This window comes from Lepisosteus platostomus, chromosome 10 (assembly GCF_059453375.1).
Source record: "Lepisosteus platostomus isolate fLepPlt1 chromosome 10, fLepPlt1.hap1, whole genome shotgun sequence".
Taxonomy (NCBI): Eukaryota; Metazoa; Chordata; class Actinopteri; order Semionotiformes; family Lepisosteidae; genus Lepisosteus; species Lepisosteus platostomus.
In genome coordinates this window covers 22,980,532-23,001,238 of record NC_142620.1, presented here as the reverse complement: position 1 = coordinate 23,001,238, position 20,707 = coordinate 22,980,532, and the positions used below count along the sequence as shown (strand labels likewise).

Genomic DNA, 20,707 nt, shown 5'->3' with positions numbered 1-20,707 from the left:
TTGGACTTATTAGAATTAATATTAACTATTAGAACAAGAGCTTTAATTCTTTTATTTTTGGCATATTGTCATCCAACCATTCATCCATACTCTCATTTTCTAACCACTATCATGGGGGAAGCTGGAGGCTATCCTGGGAAGTAAAGGGTCTAAGGCAAGAGGAGACATGAAGGCAAGACATCCCAGACAGGACACCCATCCACTAAAGGACACACACAGACACACACTAACACCTGGGGCAGTTTTCCCAGAAGCCAATGAACCTCCCAGTATATATTTGGAGTCTTTGAGGAAACAGGAGCACCACCCCAGGTGCCACCCTAGGTTCGTCAGGTCAGGTAAAAATGTTTTTCATAAGAAGTACAATTTAACAAATCACCTAGGAGGTCAAAGATTTTATTACCAACTTGTTTCTATGTATGCATTTTGCAACTGTTTTAAGTTGTAACTTAGGGGAAAAATGTTTCCTTTCCAACACACTGAAAAGGAAATCACTTGCCATTGCTGTTTGTCATTGCAGCCCTGTCTCAGTTCTTGAGATAGAGCAAGGCCGATCCTCGATCCTCTGTGTGTGCTTAGACTTGTCACTTCATTCAGGAGCTACTTCATTTATTATATACAGTTTATTGCACAACATACAATCTCCTTTAGATGAACACAAGGGGTCCCAGTGGGCAATTCCATTAGTTAACTATGAAAGTCTTGCTGTCCGATAAGAGAGGGATCCAGAACTTTCCATCTGCAATTTGATGTCCAGTCCTTTGGCCTTGCAAGCTGAAAGACTCATTTCTTCCTAGGGATTTTTCCCATTCTGGAGAAGTGCATCCTAGAAAAGTCATTTGGTTATGAAGGCTAATGAGAGAAAAATGTGTTTTAATGATGTTAATCACACAGTGAAATGCTTCAAACCAATAATTCACTGGTATCAACTCTGAAGGCACCCCAAAGGCCCGATCCTCACTTGGCTGTACTGTGTGATGTTACAGAGTTAATCATTTCAAATTACTACATTATGCTTTCCTCTTAAAGTTTATAAAAAGTCTGAAGGGATTTTTTTTTTAAAGAAAAGAAATGTCTCCCCCTCGACAGCCTTGCTTTCTTAAAGTCTTTTTTTTGTCCAGACCTTTGCCAAAAAAAAACGCCAACAAAGAAAGCAGACATAAATTAAGAAGGTTGTAGGCAGGAATGGCTATGGGGGGGGGGGAGAAGGCTATTGGCACGCAGTCAACTGTCTGCAGTTCTGTAAGGAGTCTACAGGGGGTGCTAGTAGGGGGCTTTTGAGTGGCCAAAGATGCCAATGGGGAAGTGTTTGACGTGTGATGACCACTGGGCAGCCAGCTGGAAAAACTTGACATCGTTCCACTCCACACCGTCTATAAGCACTGTGGAACACAGGAGACAGAAAGTACAATGAGTCATTAAGAGCTCAGCTCACATGAAACTCTGCTGATACAGCAGCCCACATAAGGCTGAAAATTGTTCACCTACAAGAAGGACTTTGAAGGAATGCTTCTAGTGCCTGGGTGTATGCACTGATAGTATCTGCTTTGGTGCCTGCAGCATGTGTCGTTTTATGTGTTTACTGCCTGGAGTTAGTTGTTTGCGTGTTTTATACATGTTTAGGATACAACTGTGTGCGTGCGTGCGTGTGAGAGTATTTTCCAGTGTCCAGGGGGTGTGTATATATAAATGTGATCCAGTGTCTGTGGTGCAGGTGTGTGGGGGTGTGTGTGTACTGTATATGAATGTGATCCAGTGTCTGTGGTGCAGGTGTGTGATGGTGAGTATATGAATGTGATCCAGTGTCTGTGGTGCAGGGTTCTGGGTGTGTGTGTATATACTGTATATGAAAGTATTTCAATATCTCTGGGGCATGTGTACATGCACAGACTCTGGAACACATTCTCTGTACATGTGAATGTGTTCCAGTGTCTGTGTGTATCAATATATATGGGAGCGAGGTTCAGTGTCTGTGCTTAATAATAATAATAATAATAATAATAATTGCTTACACTTATATAGCGCTTTTCTGGACACTCCACTCAAAGCGCTTTACAGGTAATGTAATGTTACAGGCGCTCCACCACCACCAATGTGCAGCATCCACCTGGATGATGCGATGGCAGCCATAGTGCGCCAGAACGCTCACCACACATCAGCTATTAGTGGGGAGGAGTGTAGAGTAATGAAGCCAATTCATAGATGGGGATTATTAGGAGACCATGATTGGTAAGGGCCAATGGGGAATTTGACCAGGATGCCAGGGTTACACCCCTACTCTTTTCGAGAAACACCCTGGGATTTTTAATGACCACAGAGAGTCAGGGCCTCGGTTTTACGTCTCATCCGAAGGACGGCGCCTGTTTACAGTATAGTGTCCCCATCGCTATACTGGGGCATTAGGACCCACATAGACCGCAGGGAGAGCGCCCCCTGCTAGCCCCACTAACACCTCTTCCTGCAGCAACCTTAGTTTTTCCCAGGAGCTCTCCCATCCAGGTACTGACCAGGCTCACACCCGCTTAGCTTCAGTGGGTTGCCAGTTGTGAGTTGCAGGGTGATATGGCTGGTGGATTCCTGCTGGATAATGCAGATTCCTACCTCTCAGCATGGTCTGCTGGTGCTTGGCTGTGCAGATCAGTCTGCTGATCCCCTCAATCATCTGGCTCTTGGACTCTACCTCCTTGTCCTTTGTTTTTTTTGGCAGAAACATGACTACACGAGAATGACAAAATCAAGGAAACTGACAAACTTTTGTTTGAACAAATTTAATCAACTTGAGTATAACTGCAGAATTAGTAAAATGAACTTGAATTTCCTGCTGAGGAATGTGTATATAAATGGCTAATTTGAAATATACTGTATCGTGACAACAACACAACATCCTAAATCCACATGTGCTTTACTGGATGTAAAAGCTAATTACTGTAGCCTACCATAGAGTGACACATTGTAATATGCCATTAAGAGATATAAGACAGCTTTTTACCTGTTTATATAGTTTATTCTACTTCTGTTGTATGTTTGAAATACAAAATAATACAGGTGTTGTTTAGTAAAATCACAGCTTCACACAACAAACTCCTTATGGTCCTATGTTGATACGGAGTTAGATACTCTCAGATACTTCCTTAACTGCACGTATGTGCTACAAAATCCTGTCAGCGGTAAAATAAAATAAAATTCTGTTTTGAAAAACAAATTAAAAACCTTTATAGTAGTACATGCATTGCTTTGACTGGACATGAATAAGGAACTGGTTATTGGACAGGAAAGACAGGCTGCAGATAAAGGGTGAATATTCAAATTCAAGGGGTGTTATTATGTTATTAGGTAACCACAGGAATGTACAGTATCTGACCACTGCTTTTCCTAATGTATATTAATGATCTATTTTTTGGTTGTAGCCAGTAAATCAGTTTGTATTGTAGATTATGCCACACTAAGTGGGGAGTACTGAATGCAGGCAGCACAAATATACACCATACATAAGTAAGCTGTAACTGTGCTGTATTGTAGTGTGAGGGCAAGGTCTTACCTTTTTTGTTCTTCTCCTTGGTGACCACAGTCATAGACATGGTGGGATGAGGGGAGCTCTCTGTCCCAGGAAGTGGAAGCCGGCTGACCTGCAGTGATCGGAAGGTGCACTTGAGGGTGTTTTTAGAGGACGAGTCTCTCTTCTCCACCTCTCTCTTCCTCTCCAGCGGAGACACCCAGTAATCCACCTGGAGCCCCATCAGCTCTCCCTGCCCAGATCCTGGGGACCTGCAGGAGCACAGTTCAAAGACATGGGGGGAGGGAGAGAGGCACTTGTCACTGCAGCTGCTAGGAGCTAGGCAATGCAGTAAAAATACAAATGGCATACTGCTATATGCATATAAGTATGTATTGCTATTTTCTGATGAATGCTACTTAAAAATATTATGAAAAACAAAGCATGATAACATAATCTCTTCTCTTGTTAGGTGAAGCGGAGTTATTCATTTTCCCAATGTGCAGACTAGTCAGTAAAAAATCGTGCACCTTAACTGATTTTCAGATTTAAAGTCCACAGAAAAACATAAGGCAAAAATATACATAATCACCACCACACTGGTTACATTATAGAACAAAGTTTTTATTTCAGCTCAATTAGGCCAGGTCTTATTATACATGATAAATATACTATAAAAATAAAATGACTTTTGTCTCTACAAAGACAGAGTTTTAGAATCCCAGAAAGTAAAGCTTTTAATATTAGCATTTATACCATCTGCTTTTTTTGTGGTTTCCAAATTTAAACATTTATTTGCACAAATGGCAAGAAAAACATTTTTTGAGCACTGTTACAAATTGTTACAAGTCTGTCGAAGTTCTAACTAGAGGTTTACAAACTCAAACTGTATTTTTCAATCGTCAAGTGTAGCTTATTTTTATGCAGCAAAATTATTTTTTGCATTTGGCAATATTAATGTGCATAAAGAATCAGCCCAGCACTTCTAAACCTGTGAACAAAAACAATAGCGTATTTAGCAAAATATTTGTTATTTCAAAGGTTTCAGTTTAAGTTAGTTCTTGTCATAGACATATGATCAGTACATAAGAACAGCAACTAAGGAGATTTAAAAAATGGCTGATACAAAAGGCCAAATGAAAAATTTGAAGACAGTTCTATCTGTGGTAATCTTGTGGTTGGACAAACAGCATTTCATTCTAGAGCACATACATAGCGCCCTCCAGATATATTCATACCAGAACTAAACAGGAACACAAAATGTCACAGAACACAATTATATACAGATAAGATAATGTGTGTTACTTAAAAATGTCAAAAATGTTAAACAATATTCATTATAGCACAGTGGAGAGCAAAGTTATATTTCATTATTTCAATAAATACCTGAATTCAAGAAAATAGGAATTACATGTATATCTCTCTACACCTCTTACACCTATTCCTTACACTTTCCTCTACACCTACTCCTTTAAATATAATCTAATAAAAGCAAATCTACATTAGTATTCTGCTCTTCATAAGTGCAATGGAAGCCTTGGAAACGATATAGAGGCCTGAAATTGTTTTCTGTTTCCCAGGGGTATGAAAAGAAAGTAACACAGGAAAGACAGTAGAATCCTCAACAGGGTCAGAGATATCTCCAATAATTGTAGGTAAATGGTCCTTGATGTCCCCAAGTTGGGAATTAGCTAGCAAAGAATCCATAAAAGCTGAATTCACCATTTTCCATATTATTGTGCATTATTAAGACATTTAAGTCTACTACAGTATGGCCACTCTGCCAGGAAGAGGATGTAAGTGCATCTTTCTTCCACTGGCTCAGAGACAAGTGGTTTAGCAGACAGCAATAAATCCAAAGAAAACAGCTGGAGGTTTTCAACAAACTGTCCTTGTCTTGACAGAAAGTCCCAGAAACTACAGTACCATTTGACAAAACCTGCATAAACATGGCATTCATGGCGGGATTGCAATATAGAAGCCTTTGCCGAATTCGGACAACTAGTAGAGGCAACCTCAAATTTGCCAAAGAATATCTTAGTGGCAATTTGAAGTTGATCTTATGGTCAGATAACATGAAAATTTGACTTTTTGGCCCTGCTCATTGACATTATGTTTGGTGTAAACCCATTCAAGACAACTGCGGAGGTTCTGTTATGTTTTGGATTCATTGTGCCTTCAAGGGTCCTGAAGCTCTTGTTCAGACAGGGCTAATCATGACCTCCATCACGTACCAGGCCATTTTGGCAAAACTTTGTGCCATGAAGCTCCAGCCTGGCCAAAAATAGTCATTCCAGCATGGCTAGGATAGAAAGCATCATCCAGATAAAGAAATGGCTAGCTGCACACAAGACCAAAAGTTCTGAGCTGGCCATCTAAAACTCCAGATCTCGATCCAATCAAACCAGAGGCTCAAAGTCAAGAAGACAGGTTACAAATGGAAACCAAAGGCCCTGAAGGAGCTAGAGCCATTTTGCCTGGAGGAGAGGTCAAAAATCCACCCACAGCACACTACAGGAGGTGACTCAATGAAATCAACGCCACAATAAGATTTGCAAAAATTCAAACTACAGTTTTCTGGGCTTAAATTATTTATACCAAACATGACTTTCATCTGTGCAAAGCTATTAAGATTACAGAATACCATTTTGTATTTTTTTAAACATTTATAAGGCACAATATGCAGTTCATAAATCATTTTTGTTCCAGTTTTGCTGGGAGCATGAATAAATCAGATCAGTGATGCAAGTGTGGAAATCTGTTTTGTTTCAAACTGCCTAGTGACGGTTACTTGTATACAGTACATGCTTATATTTTTAAATCTGCATGGGTGTTTACTTTAAGACTAGCATCAATCAACAATGAGCACTATTATTGATTATAGAGCATTGCTCTCATAATGCAGCTCGTTATTTAACCTCTACAGTGTCAGTGAAACAGCGTGATAGGAGCCGGGGCTGTAAGCTGTAGCATACCCGTAGGAGCTGAAGCTGGCGTTGACGGAGGGGGAAGAGGGAGGTGTGGGAGAGGCCTCCTTTAGGGCTGGGGACACCTGAGGGGGAGTGGAAGAGAGCAGGCCAGCGGACATGGGGGCTGCGTCATCGGAGTCGCCTGCAGAGAACGAGAGGCAATGCTTACACAGGCCCAGATCAGGGCTGCAGAAAAACACAGCAAGGCAATCATTAAACAAGACTGGTTCCTCTTCCGTGTCTTGAGTGAACTACAAATGGTGTCTCCTTTATGTAAGATGGGAACATGGTTGATTGGAGGCTTTAATCCAAGGCTTTTTAGATATGCTTTTCATATAACATAAAGCAGAGATACCGTATATGTTGCGATATATTTTTCCTTGGTAATGTTTTATTAGGAACTATAAAAATCTAAGCATGTTTCACAATATGATAAAATTCTCAATACAGACTCCCTATTATTAAACAGCACCTTAATATTTTCTAAGGGTTTATATTGACTTACTTTTATTTAAAGTCTTTGAATCAACCTTTCATTTATGCCCTCTTTAATTACCCTATTGATTGGAATCTTAAAACGTTCTGATTAATACATCTTGATTCTCTATGAGGTATACAGGTAGCTGAAGGTAGTCCAGCCTCAGACAATACTCCTTGGCCTTCCACCTCAGTACAGAGTGGCCTCCAGTAACTCAGAAGAGAGTTCCTTTCCCATGCCCTTGATTCAGCATTTCAGGACCTACTGTACAAGTCATCAAGCCTTCCGAAAGGAAGGAAACAGGTGATGTGATCTCACCTGATGTGGCAGACGACTGCTCCACAATCCCCACTTTGACAACCTGAAAAGCAAACAAGTCCAAAAAGTTAGAGGACTGTAACTGGTAAATGAGGGATTACCTCACATTCAGTTAACTCAATTGACTTCCTCAGAATCAACAGAAAAACTCAGACCAGAGGAGGGGGAAATTACAGTGCATTTACAAGAACAAGAGGCATTGTTTTTCACACACAAAGTTGTGAAAATCTGGAAAATGCACATTGCTGAAGCTGGAACTCCAGCTTCCTTCAGGAAATATCTGGATATGATCTGTGGACAATTAGTTGCCAAACTAATTCTAAGATCTGAAAAAAGTACTGAAAATATCAATTGATTATAATTATTTTTGTGTCATAAATGTAAAATAAATCAGGACACACTCAGAAGAAATCAAGACTAAGCACCTTCCTATATATAGCCTCATTTTCCAATATGATATACTCTTTCTACAGTAGGTAATTCATTGTTAGTGATACTGTATATATATATAGTATATCAATTCACCAGGTGTCTGTGGCTACACCATTTAACAGCTTTCAAGGTTAAGTCTAAAGGTTGTGGGAGATCCATCTTCAGGAGGACCTACAGACATTAACCACCTGATAGCTGGGTCTTTGTATCATTTATAATCTGAGTCAGAATATAACAGTATCGAGTATCTCTAGGCCACTGCTTTGGCCACACCTTCCCTCCCCACTTTGCCTATCCGGTTTCCCCTTCTCACTAAACCATAACCGGGTTCCTTCCAGCCTGAATTCTAGTTACTCCATGTTAGTTGCTGAGGTGCTGTTCCAGGCCTAACTGTTATCTGCACCCAATGGAGGAACAACCTACATGCCACTGTCAGAACCACAGACTCATTCCCCATCTTACAGAAGAAATTGTAAATTTTCGCTTCTCTTCAGGATATATCTGACCTACATGGAAACGGGTTTCAACAGGTCCCTCTTTTACTCCTGCATTTCAATGCCTGTGCTTACTTCTTCTCTAAATCATCCTTAATCACCTGCCAGTGCATTAAACTGACAGCTGCAGCTCAGAGAGACTGTCAGAGAGACAAAGTAAAAATTAAGTCACGAATCAGGAGAGAAAAGTCACTTACTCCAATGAATGGGATGAATTTCTGGCAGGAGTCTTCATCAGGGCTGAATAGATGCAGCAAAGAACAAAACAAGACAAAAGCAAAGCTAGACATTAAATACACTGAGACACATCCCTGCCTTACCCCTTCCTCTTCTTCATCGAAGTTCCAGAGAGCCACAGAAAAGTACCATCTTTTTGGCCTGAACATTCACACATTATGAAGGGTGTGTGATAACATGTACTGTACATACTGAGGCTATTCAACCAAGGGTGACTCAGCAACCTTTTTCTTAACAGGAGTCTAAAACATCTGAACAAGCACAGCTCTATTCCCTATAGATCATTGTTTTACCAACTTCTGCCAACCAGAATCTGTACTGGCAGAAAGACGTTATGACATCTTATTTTTAATAATTGTTTAAAGAGAATGACAGCCGTTTTAGATTGTACTGTATAATTCTCAAGATCTCTGGAAATTTGCACTTGATAAACTGTCTTAAATCACTTCTTTTCCAGAACATGGTCCCAAAGTCATTGACAAATTAATATTGTGATTCAGGTTTGCAGCCCAACAGAATTAGGAGGTAAATTTCTGCAATTTCCTAGTGCAGTAAAACATCTGTTTCTTTCTCTGCTAAACTGTATTCTTTAACTTTTTTGGAGCAGGAGTGACCAGCCAAGATCCAAGACAGCCAATCTTTTGTTGTAACCAAGCTTTAGATACTTAATTCTTGGCTTTGAGATGAATTTCTCAAAATAACCAATTATTATTAATCTCTTGCCAATATTTATTACTTGCTAATTTACCGTTAGCTAGAAAATCACTAGGACTATGGCTCTTTGGAAAGAACGCTCCACCCCTTCACTACAGTATTTCAGGGCGATCTGAGAAGTTCCTCAGTGCCAAAATCGGGAACCATCTACATAAAGAGAAGAACATGCACAACACAGTCTCAGCCTCTCAGCCCAGCTTTACATTCTGTCAGCCAGCCAGCAGCAAGATGCAAACTTTCAGTAGAATAAATGAAGAAGACTGTTATACCAGCAAAGTGACTGTACTGTATAAAAACCTGTAACAGTAAAGCAGATGCACATTCCAGCAACCTGTTATACCAGTTTCTGTCAAGGAATTGTATCAGAACTACATACTGCAGGTGTTTGATAGTTGTTTGGAGAGGAAACCTTTGAAGAAGCAGTTAAAATGTTGAATTGCAACATCAAAACTTTGCTATTTTTGCTTTATTTCGCAAACTTACTGTTTGCAATCATGAGGTGCAAAGGTGAGAAGAATGAAATAATGTTTTAGTTTTGGGTAATTCCACACATACATTTGATCATATTAGAATACAAACATACTGTACTTTACACTCAATCAAGTGAATTCAAGTATCGGAACACATTCACTTTAAGTAAATGTCAGAATATAACAGTATTTGGCTGCATATTCCCTTGAGGCTATTACTGCATTAAGTCATCACCCATCAAGCTCACCAAACTCCTTGTGTGATCACCTGAGATGCTGTGGTGCTTCCACTTTGAGGTCTTGACTAATTTTGGAGTGTTCTGACTGAAGCAGCCATACATGTGTTAGCCTTGATATGACAGCATCTCCACCATGCTTCTGAATTTGCTTGGAAGTACAAAGCTGAACCAGGAGGGTTGCGGTTCAAGGTTTCATGGACAGATGGACCACACTGACCTGCAAATACTCCAAAGGGAACAACCTCAACTATGAAGTATGGCCTAAACATAAATGGCTCCTCTGGAACTGGCTTACTTCTGATATAGCTAATGATGGAAGCAGCAGAATGAACGGAAGTTTACAGAAAATTGCATGCTTACGTAGACAAAACTGCTACCATACTTATAAGGCAGGGCTTTACCATTGGAGCATGACAATGACACAAAACATATGGCTTGTACAACCAAGGAGTTCATTAGGAGAGAAAGGGCATTAGGAGGGGCACAATATTAGACTTGCAAAGTCAATTTAGAGGTTTAAACCCAAGTATGGATTTTATTTACGTGCTGAATAAACAAAATATTTAAAAGTCAGAACACTCCTAGGATAAGCAAGAACTCAAAGTGGCTGCAGCTAAACACTGAGTTGTAATCACCTGATGACAGCTCAATCAGCGGCAGAATTTGTGCAGTTCTTTCCAAGGGAGATATACAATCAAATATTGGCTTTTACACTCTCCAATTTACTTAAAGTCAATACGCCTGCATGTTTATGGTCAATTGAAATCATTGGGCTAAACAAAGTACATTTTTGTTCTTGTCAATGTATGCTTGGAATTAACCAAATAAGAACTGTTTATTGTTGTTATTATTTACATCACACTAGATCAGAAATGCAAGTGTTTTGATTGGAAAACAAAAACAACAGTTTTGACACTGCAATCCCAGCACTTTTGAAAGACACTGTCTATATTGACATGCTTATTGTATATACACTGGCAGTCAAAATTTGGGGGATCTTTGATCCTAAAAAGGATGTAACAGGATAAGCAACTGACAAAATTGTAAAACAGGTAAACCTTCTCAAATATGAAAATTTGTTGATAATAACTTTCTATCATCTCTTAACAAACAGTCCCTATTTGTTCCAATTTCAGCTGCAGATACTCGTGGGTATTCCGTCACATGACTGTGGTGTAACACTATACTGTTTCTCTACATTAGCCAGCAGCCACATCACCCTGCAACTCACAACTGGCAACCCACTGAAGCTTAGCAGGTGTGAGCCTGGTCAGTACCTGGATGGGAGACCTCCTGGGAAAAACTAAGGTTGCTGCTGGAAGAGGTGTTAGTGGGGCCAGCAGGGAGCGCTCACCCTGCGATCCATGTGGGTCCTAATGCCCTAGTATAGTGATAGAGACACTATACTGTAAACAGGCGCCGTCCTTCGGATGAGACATAAAACCGAGGTCCTGACTCTCTGTGGTCATTAAAAATCCCAGGGTGTTTCTCGTAAAGAGTAGGGGTGTAACCCCGGCGTCCTGGCCAAATTTCCCATTGGCCCTTACCAATCATGGTCTCCTAATAATCCCCATCTATAAATTGGCTTCATTACTCTGCTCTCCTCCCCACTGATAGCTGATGTGTGGTGAGCGTTTGGGCGCACTATGATCCAGGTGGATGCTGCTTGTTGGTGGTGGTGGAGGGGAGTCCCCATTACCTGTACAGCGCTTTGAGTGGAGTGTCCAAAAAAGCGCTATATAAGTGTTAGCAATTATTAATTATATTACATTAGGCCATTTCCCACAGCCTATAAAGCCTGCTGGCACAATATTAAATGCCATTCCAATGCCACGCATGCGCCACACTCTAGGGATGGTGATATGTGGGTGAAGGGTATGTTTTTCAATGTGTTAAGGACCCTACACAAAAATAAGATAAATCCACATAAAAAGTTTAACTACAATAAGAAAGATATAGAAGCAGATATATGCTTATGCTGGATGCTGCACATTGGTGGTGGTGGAGGGGAGTCCCCATTATTTGTAAAGCACTTTGAGTGGAGTGTCTAGAAAAGAGCTATATAAGTGTAAGCAATTATTATTATTATTATTATTATTATTATTATTATTATTATTATAAGCTACTGATGTACAGTACCAGTCACACCAGCTCCCTCACCACATTGCCCAGCTAGTGTGAGTGACCATACCAGAACAATTAAAAAAGGAATGCAACAATAAAGTTATATAAAAGCAAAAAGCAATAATGCTCTCGTAGATGCTTGGAACTGAGCACGTAGCAACAGACAGCAATACACTGTTAATAACTAGTGACAGAGTGCCTAGAGTACTGCAGCTGTGATTGTCAAGGAGGGTTATTTTGTAGTAAAATGAGAGCATGTTTCTTTGAACAAAGAGCAGGAACTTTTCAAGCAAATGAACTCTTTATGTATAATACATGCTACCCTTCCTAGCAGTGTTTCAATAGGACTCTCCTGGTGATTTTGACCACCAGTGTATTTAAATAAATAAAATGCAAACATGATGAAAAATCTGGCATTCACAGCACTGCCCAAGAGTTGAGAAGCAGACAAACGCCATTCACAGTGCAGGAGGAGGATAAGAGAGGATCCAGAAACAAACACCCAGAAAGAGGACAGCACATGAAACAGCCTTTAACCTACAGCCAGTCATTTAACCAACACATCTACTGTACAGTGTCTGCTGTTGTCCTTCATTAAAAACAGATGTGTTAATCTATCAAAAATCTACTAAATGACAAGTAAAAAACAGTGCAGCTTTCTTTAACATTTGAGCTATTCCCACTGCAGATACTGTATGCCCAGTCCTGATCAGTGCAAATACAATCAAATACAGACAAGTGCAAATACACTTGGAGACTTACAAGTCCCTGCTGGCTTGCAGGCCACCTTAGCTCTCAAAGCATACAACCACTTTGTTGTGCCAGACTTAGAAGGTAAGTAGGCACCCAAAATGGGTACTAGATATGCAACTGAATTATGAATTCTGACTCTCCTGGCCCCCAGATTGAATCGGTCCTGCAATAGGAACCAGGTAGTGAGTTCAGTGACACAGTCTAGGTGAGAGCCAACTGTTACTGTACTGTGAAACTCTTTCAGCTCATGAGAACGAGTCACTGAGAACCTTTAAAGCCAAAATGCATTAGAGACATTTTTACACCAAACTACCTACAGTAGGCACCATAAAAATGACCGTAAAAAAGTAAAAAAAGAATAAAAAACTGTTATGATTCCTTAGCAGCTGTAACATGGGATAATTCCTTGTGGTTTTCAGTAAAGTTTGCTAAATGACTTTATCTTAATTAAATTTAATTTAATTTTAGAAATTGCGTGCTTAAGTGTGAAGAGACAAGGTAGACACCTGGGAAGTGAGATAATAATATATTTTTTGTATTTTTGCAAACTATGCAGTCTAGTGGCTTGAAGTCGGCTTTCCACCCAAATATATAAATGTGCTACCTGTCCTTGGTCAGTAGGATAAAAGGGCATGTATGAGGTAAGCTGGCTGTGTGCACAGAACATATGAAAGGAACTAACTTTTGTCTACTCTGCAACTTAGATATGATTAATAACCATATAGGGATGTGTTGTTGTCTTATCATTCGTTCAGAATATGTCATAGTAACTTGTTTATTTCGCAGTATAAAAGATCATCTTTAGTTTTTTATTTTTGAGTTAGGTGGTTACAAATCGTTCTTCCATATGCATATGAAATAAAGAGACTTCTACTACACAGTCACTTGGACTTTGTCATTTGAATGACACAACAAGCGTATTGAAACCTAGAAGGACCAATGGCCGTTGGGGATCAGAGTGTGTGAACTTTGCTTTCTTGGATTTTTTCAAATCTTTCTATCTTAGCTTAAGTTTTGTTTAGAGTCCAAGAGCGTTCACACAAGAATCAGGTTCAGACATGAATCAACAGTCTGCAATAGGACAAAAAATACATTACAGGCACAAGTGATGGTTAAACTGGCTGATAAAGACTGTGGAGGCAAGAACCATCCCAAACAGAGCAAATTAATGACACAATACAATGAGACTCAAGCAGACAACAGTACCTTACTGCAAAATCAAAATGAAAGCTCTTTTTCCTTGAAAGAAAACACACAAAAATAAAAATAAACAACAAGAAACACAAGTGTTATTAACACACAATAAGGACACGCAATGTGGTCTGCGTGAAAGATTTTTCCAGCACAATCCAGCTACCAACAGCACTGAAAACCCACCAAACGCCATTCATACAACCCTTCATGTTGTTCCTCATGCGATGTGTAGTACTTGGCTGTTCTTTTCAAGGTACAGTAAACATATCCACCCAAAGCAGGGACCTCCACACCTGGTCCAGGAGAGCACCAATCCAATACATTTTAGAGGTCACCCTAAATCACTCTTTTCTAATGACTGGAAATGTAAGTGATTGATTCAAAACATTTTGTCCAATTAAGAGAGCTCTTGCCCTTGAGGACAGAAAACGTATTCCGAAGGATAAGTAAATGGGACGGCATGGTGATACAGTGGCTAGTATGGCTGCCTCATAGCGCTTCGGCCCTGGGTTCAATTCTGGATCTGGGGTACTATCTGCATGGAGTTATTCCTGTTTAAATTATCTCTGTGTTTAAATTATCTCTGTGTGGTCCAGTTATCTAACAGTCTAAAGACATACTGTACTGGTAGTTAGGCTTCTAGAAAGATTAGCTCTGGTGTACTGTATGTGTGGGTGTGTGTTTATGTCCATGTGTGCCCTACAATGGACTGGCATCTCATCCAGGGTGTGCCTCGCCTTGCACCCTCTGCTTGCCAGGATAGGCTCCGGCTCCTCTGTGACTCAGAATTGGTTAAAGTAGTTAAATGGATAGATGGTTAAGTAAAAGTGTTTCATACCAAGTGTAACGGCGGCTGCGCAAAATTTAAAAAGCATTTAAGGAAGTGTGACTACAGTTATCTACAACACCTCCTGGATTGGAGCTCTCCAGTAGCAGGGCTGAAGATGCCCACATTTAATTATGGTGTAGATCATGGATGGTTAACTCCAGTCCTGGCGAGATGCAGCACACTCTAATTTTCATCCCACTTCAGACCCTAGATTACCTAACTGAATTATTTGGCTAACTAATCGAATGCTAATAGGAAAAACCTACAGATTTCGTGACCCTCGATCACTGGAGTTGCCTGTCTCAAGTAGAGATTCTTCTTTGATTCATATTTATAATAATATTTGTAATTTGGGTCATACTGTAATAATAATTCCTTACATTTAAATAGAACTTTTCATCCCAAAGGATCTCAAATTGCAATACATATGGGAGGGAACCCACTTCATCCATCACTGAAATGCAGTCACAGCCATTCTGCACCAGCACCCTCCATACACAGTTCATCAGATGGAGAAACAAGAACAAGAAATTACTTCACCAATGTGAAGTACTGTATGCAATCCCCTTATACAACACTGCACTAATTCACCTTCAGTGGCTTTGCCAAGTTCAATGATTGTTAGTTTTCTAATCAGAGACTGTGGCTGCTGGATTTCAACAATCAGTCTAGACCAGGTGTTTCTTAATACTGGTTCTAGTGCAAGTAATTCAGATTGAACATATTAATTCTATTACAATTACAATTAATTACATATTAATATAACCTTTCACTGCTTTATTCATTATATCTTTTTCTAAACCAATTTAGTTTCTTAAGAAGGAGGTTCTCTCTTTTTAGAGTTCTTTACATGTATTGTGTTCCTTTTGGCTTAAAAGCACCATATAAATGCAAAGAGTTATAACTGTTGGCAAACTTCTGACTTGTACACATGGCAATTAATTGTGATACATTTTTGGTGGGCATAAACATTTGTGCTGCAAAATTCTTAAGAATTCCCCAAATCTCACAAAACAAAATCAAATGTGAGGCATTTTGCTTAAACTACCATTTTAAACTGAAATTGCCTTAACCTCTGCGGCAAACTGCTTCACCCCTTGTTCTACAAAGTTTATACTGTATGTGGTGTGTTGGAGGAAGAGTGAGGCAACGGAAAACACATTTTGAAGACATCAAAAGTACTTATGAATTGAATTTAAAAAATCAATGAGCAAAGTACATTCTGAAAACACATTTATAAAAAACAACAGTAATAAACCTGACTTGATTTCTAATCAAGATCTGAACGCTACTGTGATTAAAAGGGTTCGACTCCCACAGTCTGCTCAGAGTGTGATCACTTGTGACATGAGCATGGGTTTTGTGTTTGCCACTCTTTGGCTGCCAATTGTTTCCGTTCTATCTACATGATTTGGAATAGCCAAACTTTTTAGTTTTTTTGTTACCTTCCACATCCTGGATCACAACTACAATCCTTGAGGCCAGGAGGGAAGCACATTCTTGACCTGACCATGTTGAGCCAATAGGCTGCACATACAGTACTCCACATGTTCACGCCTGCTAGAGCCAGCTAGGCTGCAGGGGCTGGTGAATTACCAAGAACCAAGAGCACCCAGGCAAACTAATCCCACCCTTCTCCTGGCTCTCGGGGTGTTCAACCAGTTATGCACAGATGCTTGGGGAATCCTGGTCATGGTCACCACATACATTTTTAGAGTGCTAAAAAAATTGGAGTGCATAAAAACAGCTGGCTAGCACCTCAGAAAAGAAATGGATGGCTTTTCCATTCTCACCTCATGAATTTTAGCCTTCAGTCTGACCCTGTTCCCCAACTTGTGTTTATTTACAGGTGCTGCGGGGTAGAGAGGGCACCTAGGCCTTACCTTTTCTGTTTGTAAGTGAGCATGGCCTCCGCAATGGGCAGCTGGTGAGCTCCATTCGCACCCACCATGTACTGAGTGACCCTGAACGCCACGTCAGGACCATCCTGCACTGCAAGACAGAGAGCACGCACACATCTCACTCACCAGGCAGACTGGGGGAGAGACCACCAGCCCTGGTGCCAGAAAGCCCCAGTCCTTCAGGTTACGCAGGTCTCCTTAATCATTAACTGCAAAGAGCAGCTGACTCAAAGGAGTGATTGAGAGCTCAGAGAAGAGCTGAGCTCCCCCAAACTAGAGCATCAATACACAGATAGACCTCCCAGAGAGAGTGACCTCCCAGCCAACAGTACATCAGATCTTGCAAATTAATCAGCACTTTCACTTTCAAATACTAGTTTTAAGTTTCACTTTCTACTCTTTAAGTTCCATTTACTGAATTGATTTCAAGTTCAAGTTTAGTGTCATTATACTCATATTCAGGTATATGGTATAACGAAATGCTATTTAGCTAGCTCTCAGACGATTAGTAGTACAAAAAAACAACAATACAATTGTATAATAAAAGAAAGACAGAGACAACAGGCAGTGTGCAAAATAACAACAGGCAATGTGTAAAACAACATCAGATGTGCAAAAACATACATTAACAGAATGAAATAAAGGATAGAAAATTATGGGGAGTGAGCTTTTTGACATGTGAGGTAGAGGTAGATTTCAATGTGTGTTTGAGTTTTTGGTAAGAAAGAAGGCACTGTGAGGTTCAGATCGTAGGTGAGAGAGGCCGGGAGTTTAATAGTCTGATAGTGCGGAGGTAAAAACTGTCTCTGAGTCTGGTAGTCCGGGCCCAAATGCTCCGGTACCGTTTTCCAGATGGTAGAGGGTCATACAGTCTGTAGCTGGGGTGTGTGGGGTCTTTGATAATGCTTAGAGCTTTCCTCAAGCACCATCTGTCATAAATGTCCTGTATAGATGGGAGAGCAACCCCAGTGATGGACTGGGCAGTTTTCACCACCCGCTGTAGGGCTTTGCGGTCAGCAATACTGCAGTTGCCATACCACACTGTGATGCAACCTGTCAGTGTTCTGTCTGTAGTGCATCTGTAAAAGTGAGTGAGGATCTGGGGACATATCTTAGCCTTCTTCAACCAACTTAGGCGTCTACAGGCGTCTACCGTCTACCGTTAACCATCTACAGGCGCTGCTACGCTTTCTTGATCAGACAGGTGGCGTTGAGAGACCATGTGAGGTCCTCGGTGATATGGACGCCAAGGAATTTGAAGTTACTGACCCTTTCCACTTCAGTCCCATTGATGTGGATAGGAGCATGTCCGTTTTGCAGTTTCCTGAAATCAATGATCAGCTCCTTGGTTTTGCTGACGTTGAGTGTGAGGTTGTTGTCTTCGCACCACGTTGTAAGGAGATTGACCTCCTCCCTGTAGGCCCTCTCATTATGGTCTGTGAGCAGACCTACAACTGTCAGGCAAACTTGATGATGGGAGTTCGTGTTTTTGTTGGAGTTGGAGATTTGCGTCTCATTTGAAAACCATTTTATTGTAAAGTTACTTGAAATCTTGTTTTATGAATGGATTTATATGAAGTAAATATTACAATCAAATTGACGGTGTAAGACCAACATCTATTGAAATTTGAGTAGAAAATACACCATGTATAGATGAAAAAGTTGTCATGAAGCCATTCTTAACTTCATCAGAGTGAAAAAGAACAAGTGAATGCATCTCATCAACAGACCTCCATCCCTCTTACCTACGACTGGGGCCTCGGACTTGTGGAACAGATCTCTCCAGGCCGCGTCCTGAAACAGGCTGTTGTAGCGGTAGTCTATGGTTCCCAGGTACTTGGACACAGGATGAGAACCTGAAAAAGGACAAAGACTGCAGAACTGCATAGTTTTGCCCTCATAAAGGCAAACAATGTGGCTCTGGTGCAGCCCTACAGTAGTTTACACACCAACAGCAAATTTCAAACCTAGAGTCTTTGATGGTAGGATTCCACTGGCTAGAAGAAAAGCATTTTTAGACGCAAAGTTTACATCATGTTTTGGGTTGGTAATTGTTCAGCTCCTCACTGCATCACCGAGGGTGTATAAACTGCTCTCCTGAGCATTAATGATCTGTTTGTAAGACCCTGATCTCACTACTCACCCAGGGGTATGACCATCAATATTATTTTCAATTGCTCTTAATATTCTAATAATTTGTAGAATTGTACCCTGCTATAAACCAATGTCTTGTGGCTGCATATATCCTAGTACATAACGATGGGTGAAATTTTGCCTTTTAAATGTTTGACTGATGCTTCTATAAACTAATACATACATTTATGGTGTCAAAATAAGCAATAAATACAGAAAATCATAGCTCAAGGTTCTGTTTGTATGCATAAAAATATTGCAATGTATTGCAGAAGAGGTAATAAATACCAAAGATCCACTCCATTCCAATGCCAGTCTTTTTTGTATTCACCTTCTACATTTTATAACAGGTATCCGTCAATTAAACAATGAAGCAGCTGTGCAAGCTATTTGAAGGTCCAATGATGCTTTCATGTGCCAGATAAGCTGAAAAGCCCACTGAAGAGGGATTTCGATATAGCAGTTTTACTTTAATTTCTGTACTGAACTGGACAGTGTGGGTAATCAGTAATATTGTCGTGGGTAATTTTAACTTTAATCGAAAACACATTGTCATGTGTCTACCTATTCATCCACTGAGGGGAGGGCTGCTCAGAGATCTCACTACTCACCCAGGGGTATGACCAGAAACCTCATGTACCCCAGCCAGTCAGGGGTCTTGTGGGACAGGTGGTCCACAAACAGTCGCAGGATAGCACTGAGGTAATGCTGGGCTCCGGCCACAGCAATTTTGATTGGGATGGGCGTCTGAGAGTTACAGTTACAGCTAGAGGAGACAGACAGATACTGGGGTAAAGAACAGGCACTCTCAGTGAGCTGAACGGTCTCTACACACCAACCCTGTGGAAACTGCTGCCCGACAGCAGTAAAACAGCATGTCTGGACACTGTTGTACTTCTAAGATGGATTCACCAGCTTGTTTTTTTCTAGGGATGACAATATCTGACAAACTAAGGGCCTAGAAAAGGAAATAAAACTCATCCCTGCCCTCTTTTGTAAGTCATTCATCACAAAGATTCTCATCCAATGAACATTACATTGCACAGGGACATCAGATGCAGGGCACAACTCCCGCAGGGCAACTAAATCTTGTAGCTCTTGGAAACCTATGTTATCTAATGTTTAGGTTCAGGAGGCCTTATTACACCTTTTTCAAGAAAAACATATAAGGTTAAGGTTTAGTAGTAGAAGCCAACAACAAATCAAAGCAATGGATTCTCACAGTAACAGACAATGACCATCTGACCAGAGGAGCAGAGATTTCTATCCCCTTCCCCGGACCCTTACAACAAATAATTGCTTACAACTGGTGATGAAAAGGTTGAAATAAGAGTAGGACAACTATGGTCCTGGAAAGACAGGAGACAAAGTTCTTTGCTTTAATAAACTATTAGCTCCCATTTTAATGCTGTCTCTACTATAGGTGCTTATCAGCTCATCGTTTTTTTAAAATGTAGTAGCCTACTGTAAAATGCAGTAAGACATCATGTTTAAAAGACAAAATCCCTGGGTATTCATTTAGGCTGACCACGGGCCCCTCGGGAATGTTTGACTGCTGGATATTCAAATGAAGTATTTGATATTCATGGCAATTTCCTTTTGTATTAAATATTTTCGTACAAAATATATTTTTGGACCCGAAAACTTGGTCATGAGGCTGTTTTTGGTTGTGTCTAAGGTGTAAGAAGTAATAATAATAATAATTAATAATTGCTTACACTTATATACTGCTTTTCTGGACACTCCACTTAAAGTGCTTTACAGGTAATGGGGACTCTCCTCCACCACCACCAATGTGTAGCCCCTACCTGGATGAAGCGACGGCAGCCATAGTAAGCCTGAACGCTCACCACAACATCAGCTATTAGTGGGGAGGAGAACAGAGTGATGAAGCCAGTTCATAGATTGGGATTATTAGGAGGCCATGAC

At 40.4% G+C, this 20,707-nt stretch overlaps 1 protein-coding gene across 4 annotated transcripts in view; it reads right to left on the bottom strand.

The window, feature by feature from the left end:
* Positions 1-35: 35 nt before the first annotated feature.
* Positions 36-20,707, bottom strand: part of pacs2 (phosphofurin acidic cluster sorting protein 2) — a 130,492-nt gene continuing 109,820 nt past the window's right edge. For 2 of the 4 annotated variants that reach the window (XM_088648839.1, XM_088648840.1), the window contains exons 16-25: positions 19,390-19,544; positions 18,391-18,501; positions 16,628-16,736; positions 13,928-13,960; positions 8,382-8,424; positions 7,259-7,301; positions 6,469-6,604; positions 3,539-3,765; positions 2,602-2,715; positions 36-1,382 (exon numbers count right to left, since the gene is read on the bottom strand). In XM_088648839.1, coding sequence (XP_088504965.1) covers positions 1,264-1,382; positions 2,602-2,715; positions 3,539-3,765; positions 6,469-6,604; positions 7,259-7,301; positions 8,382-8,424; positions 13,928-13,960; positions 16,628-16,736; positions 18,391-18,501; positions 19,390-19,544 — 1,090 coding nt within the window. In that variant the 3' untranslated portion in view covers positions 36-1,263. The remainder of the gene's footprint in view (positions 1,383-2,601; positions 2,716-3,538; positions 3,766-6,468; positions 6,605-7,258; positions 7,302-8,381; positions 8,425-13,927; positions 13,961-16,627; positions 16,737-18,390; positions 18,502-19,389; positions 19,545-20,707) is intronic. The other 2 variants (XM_088648841.1, XM_088648842.1) reach the window with 1 other exon arrangement.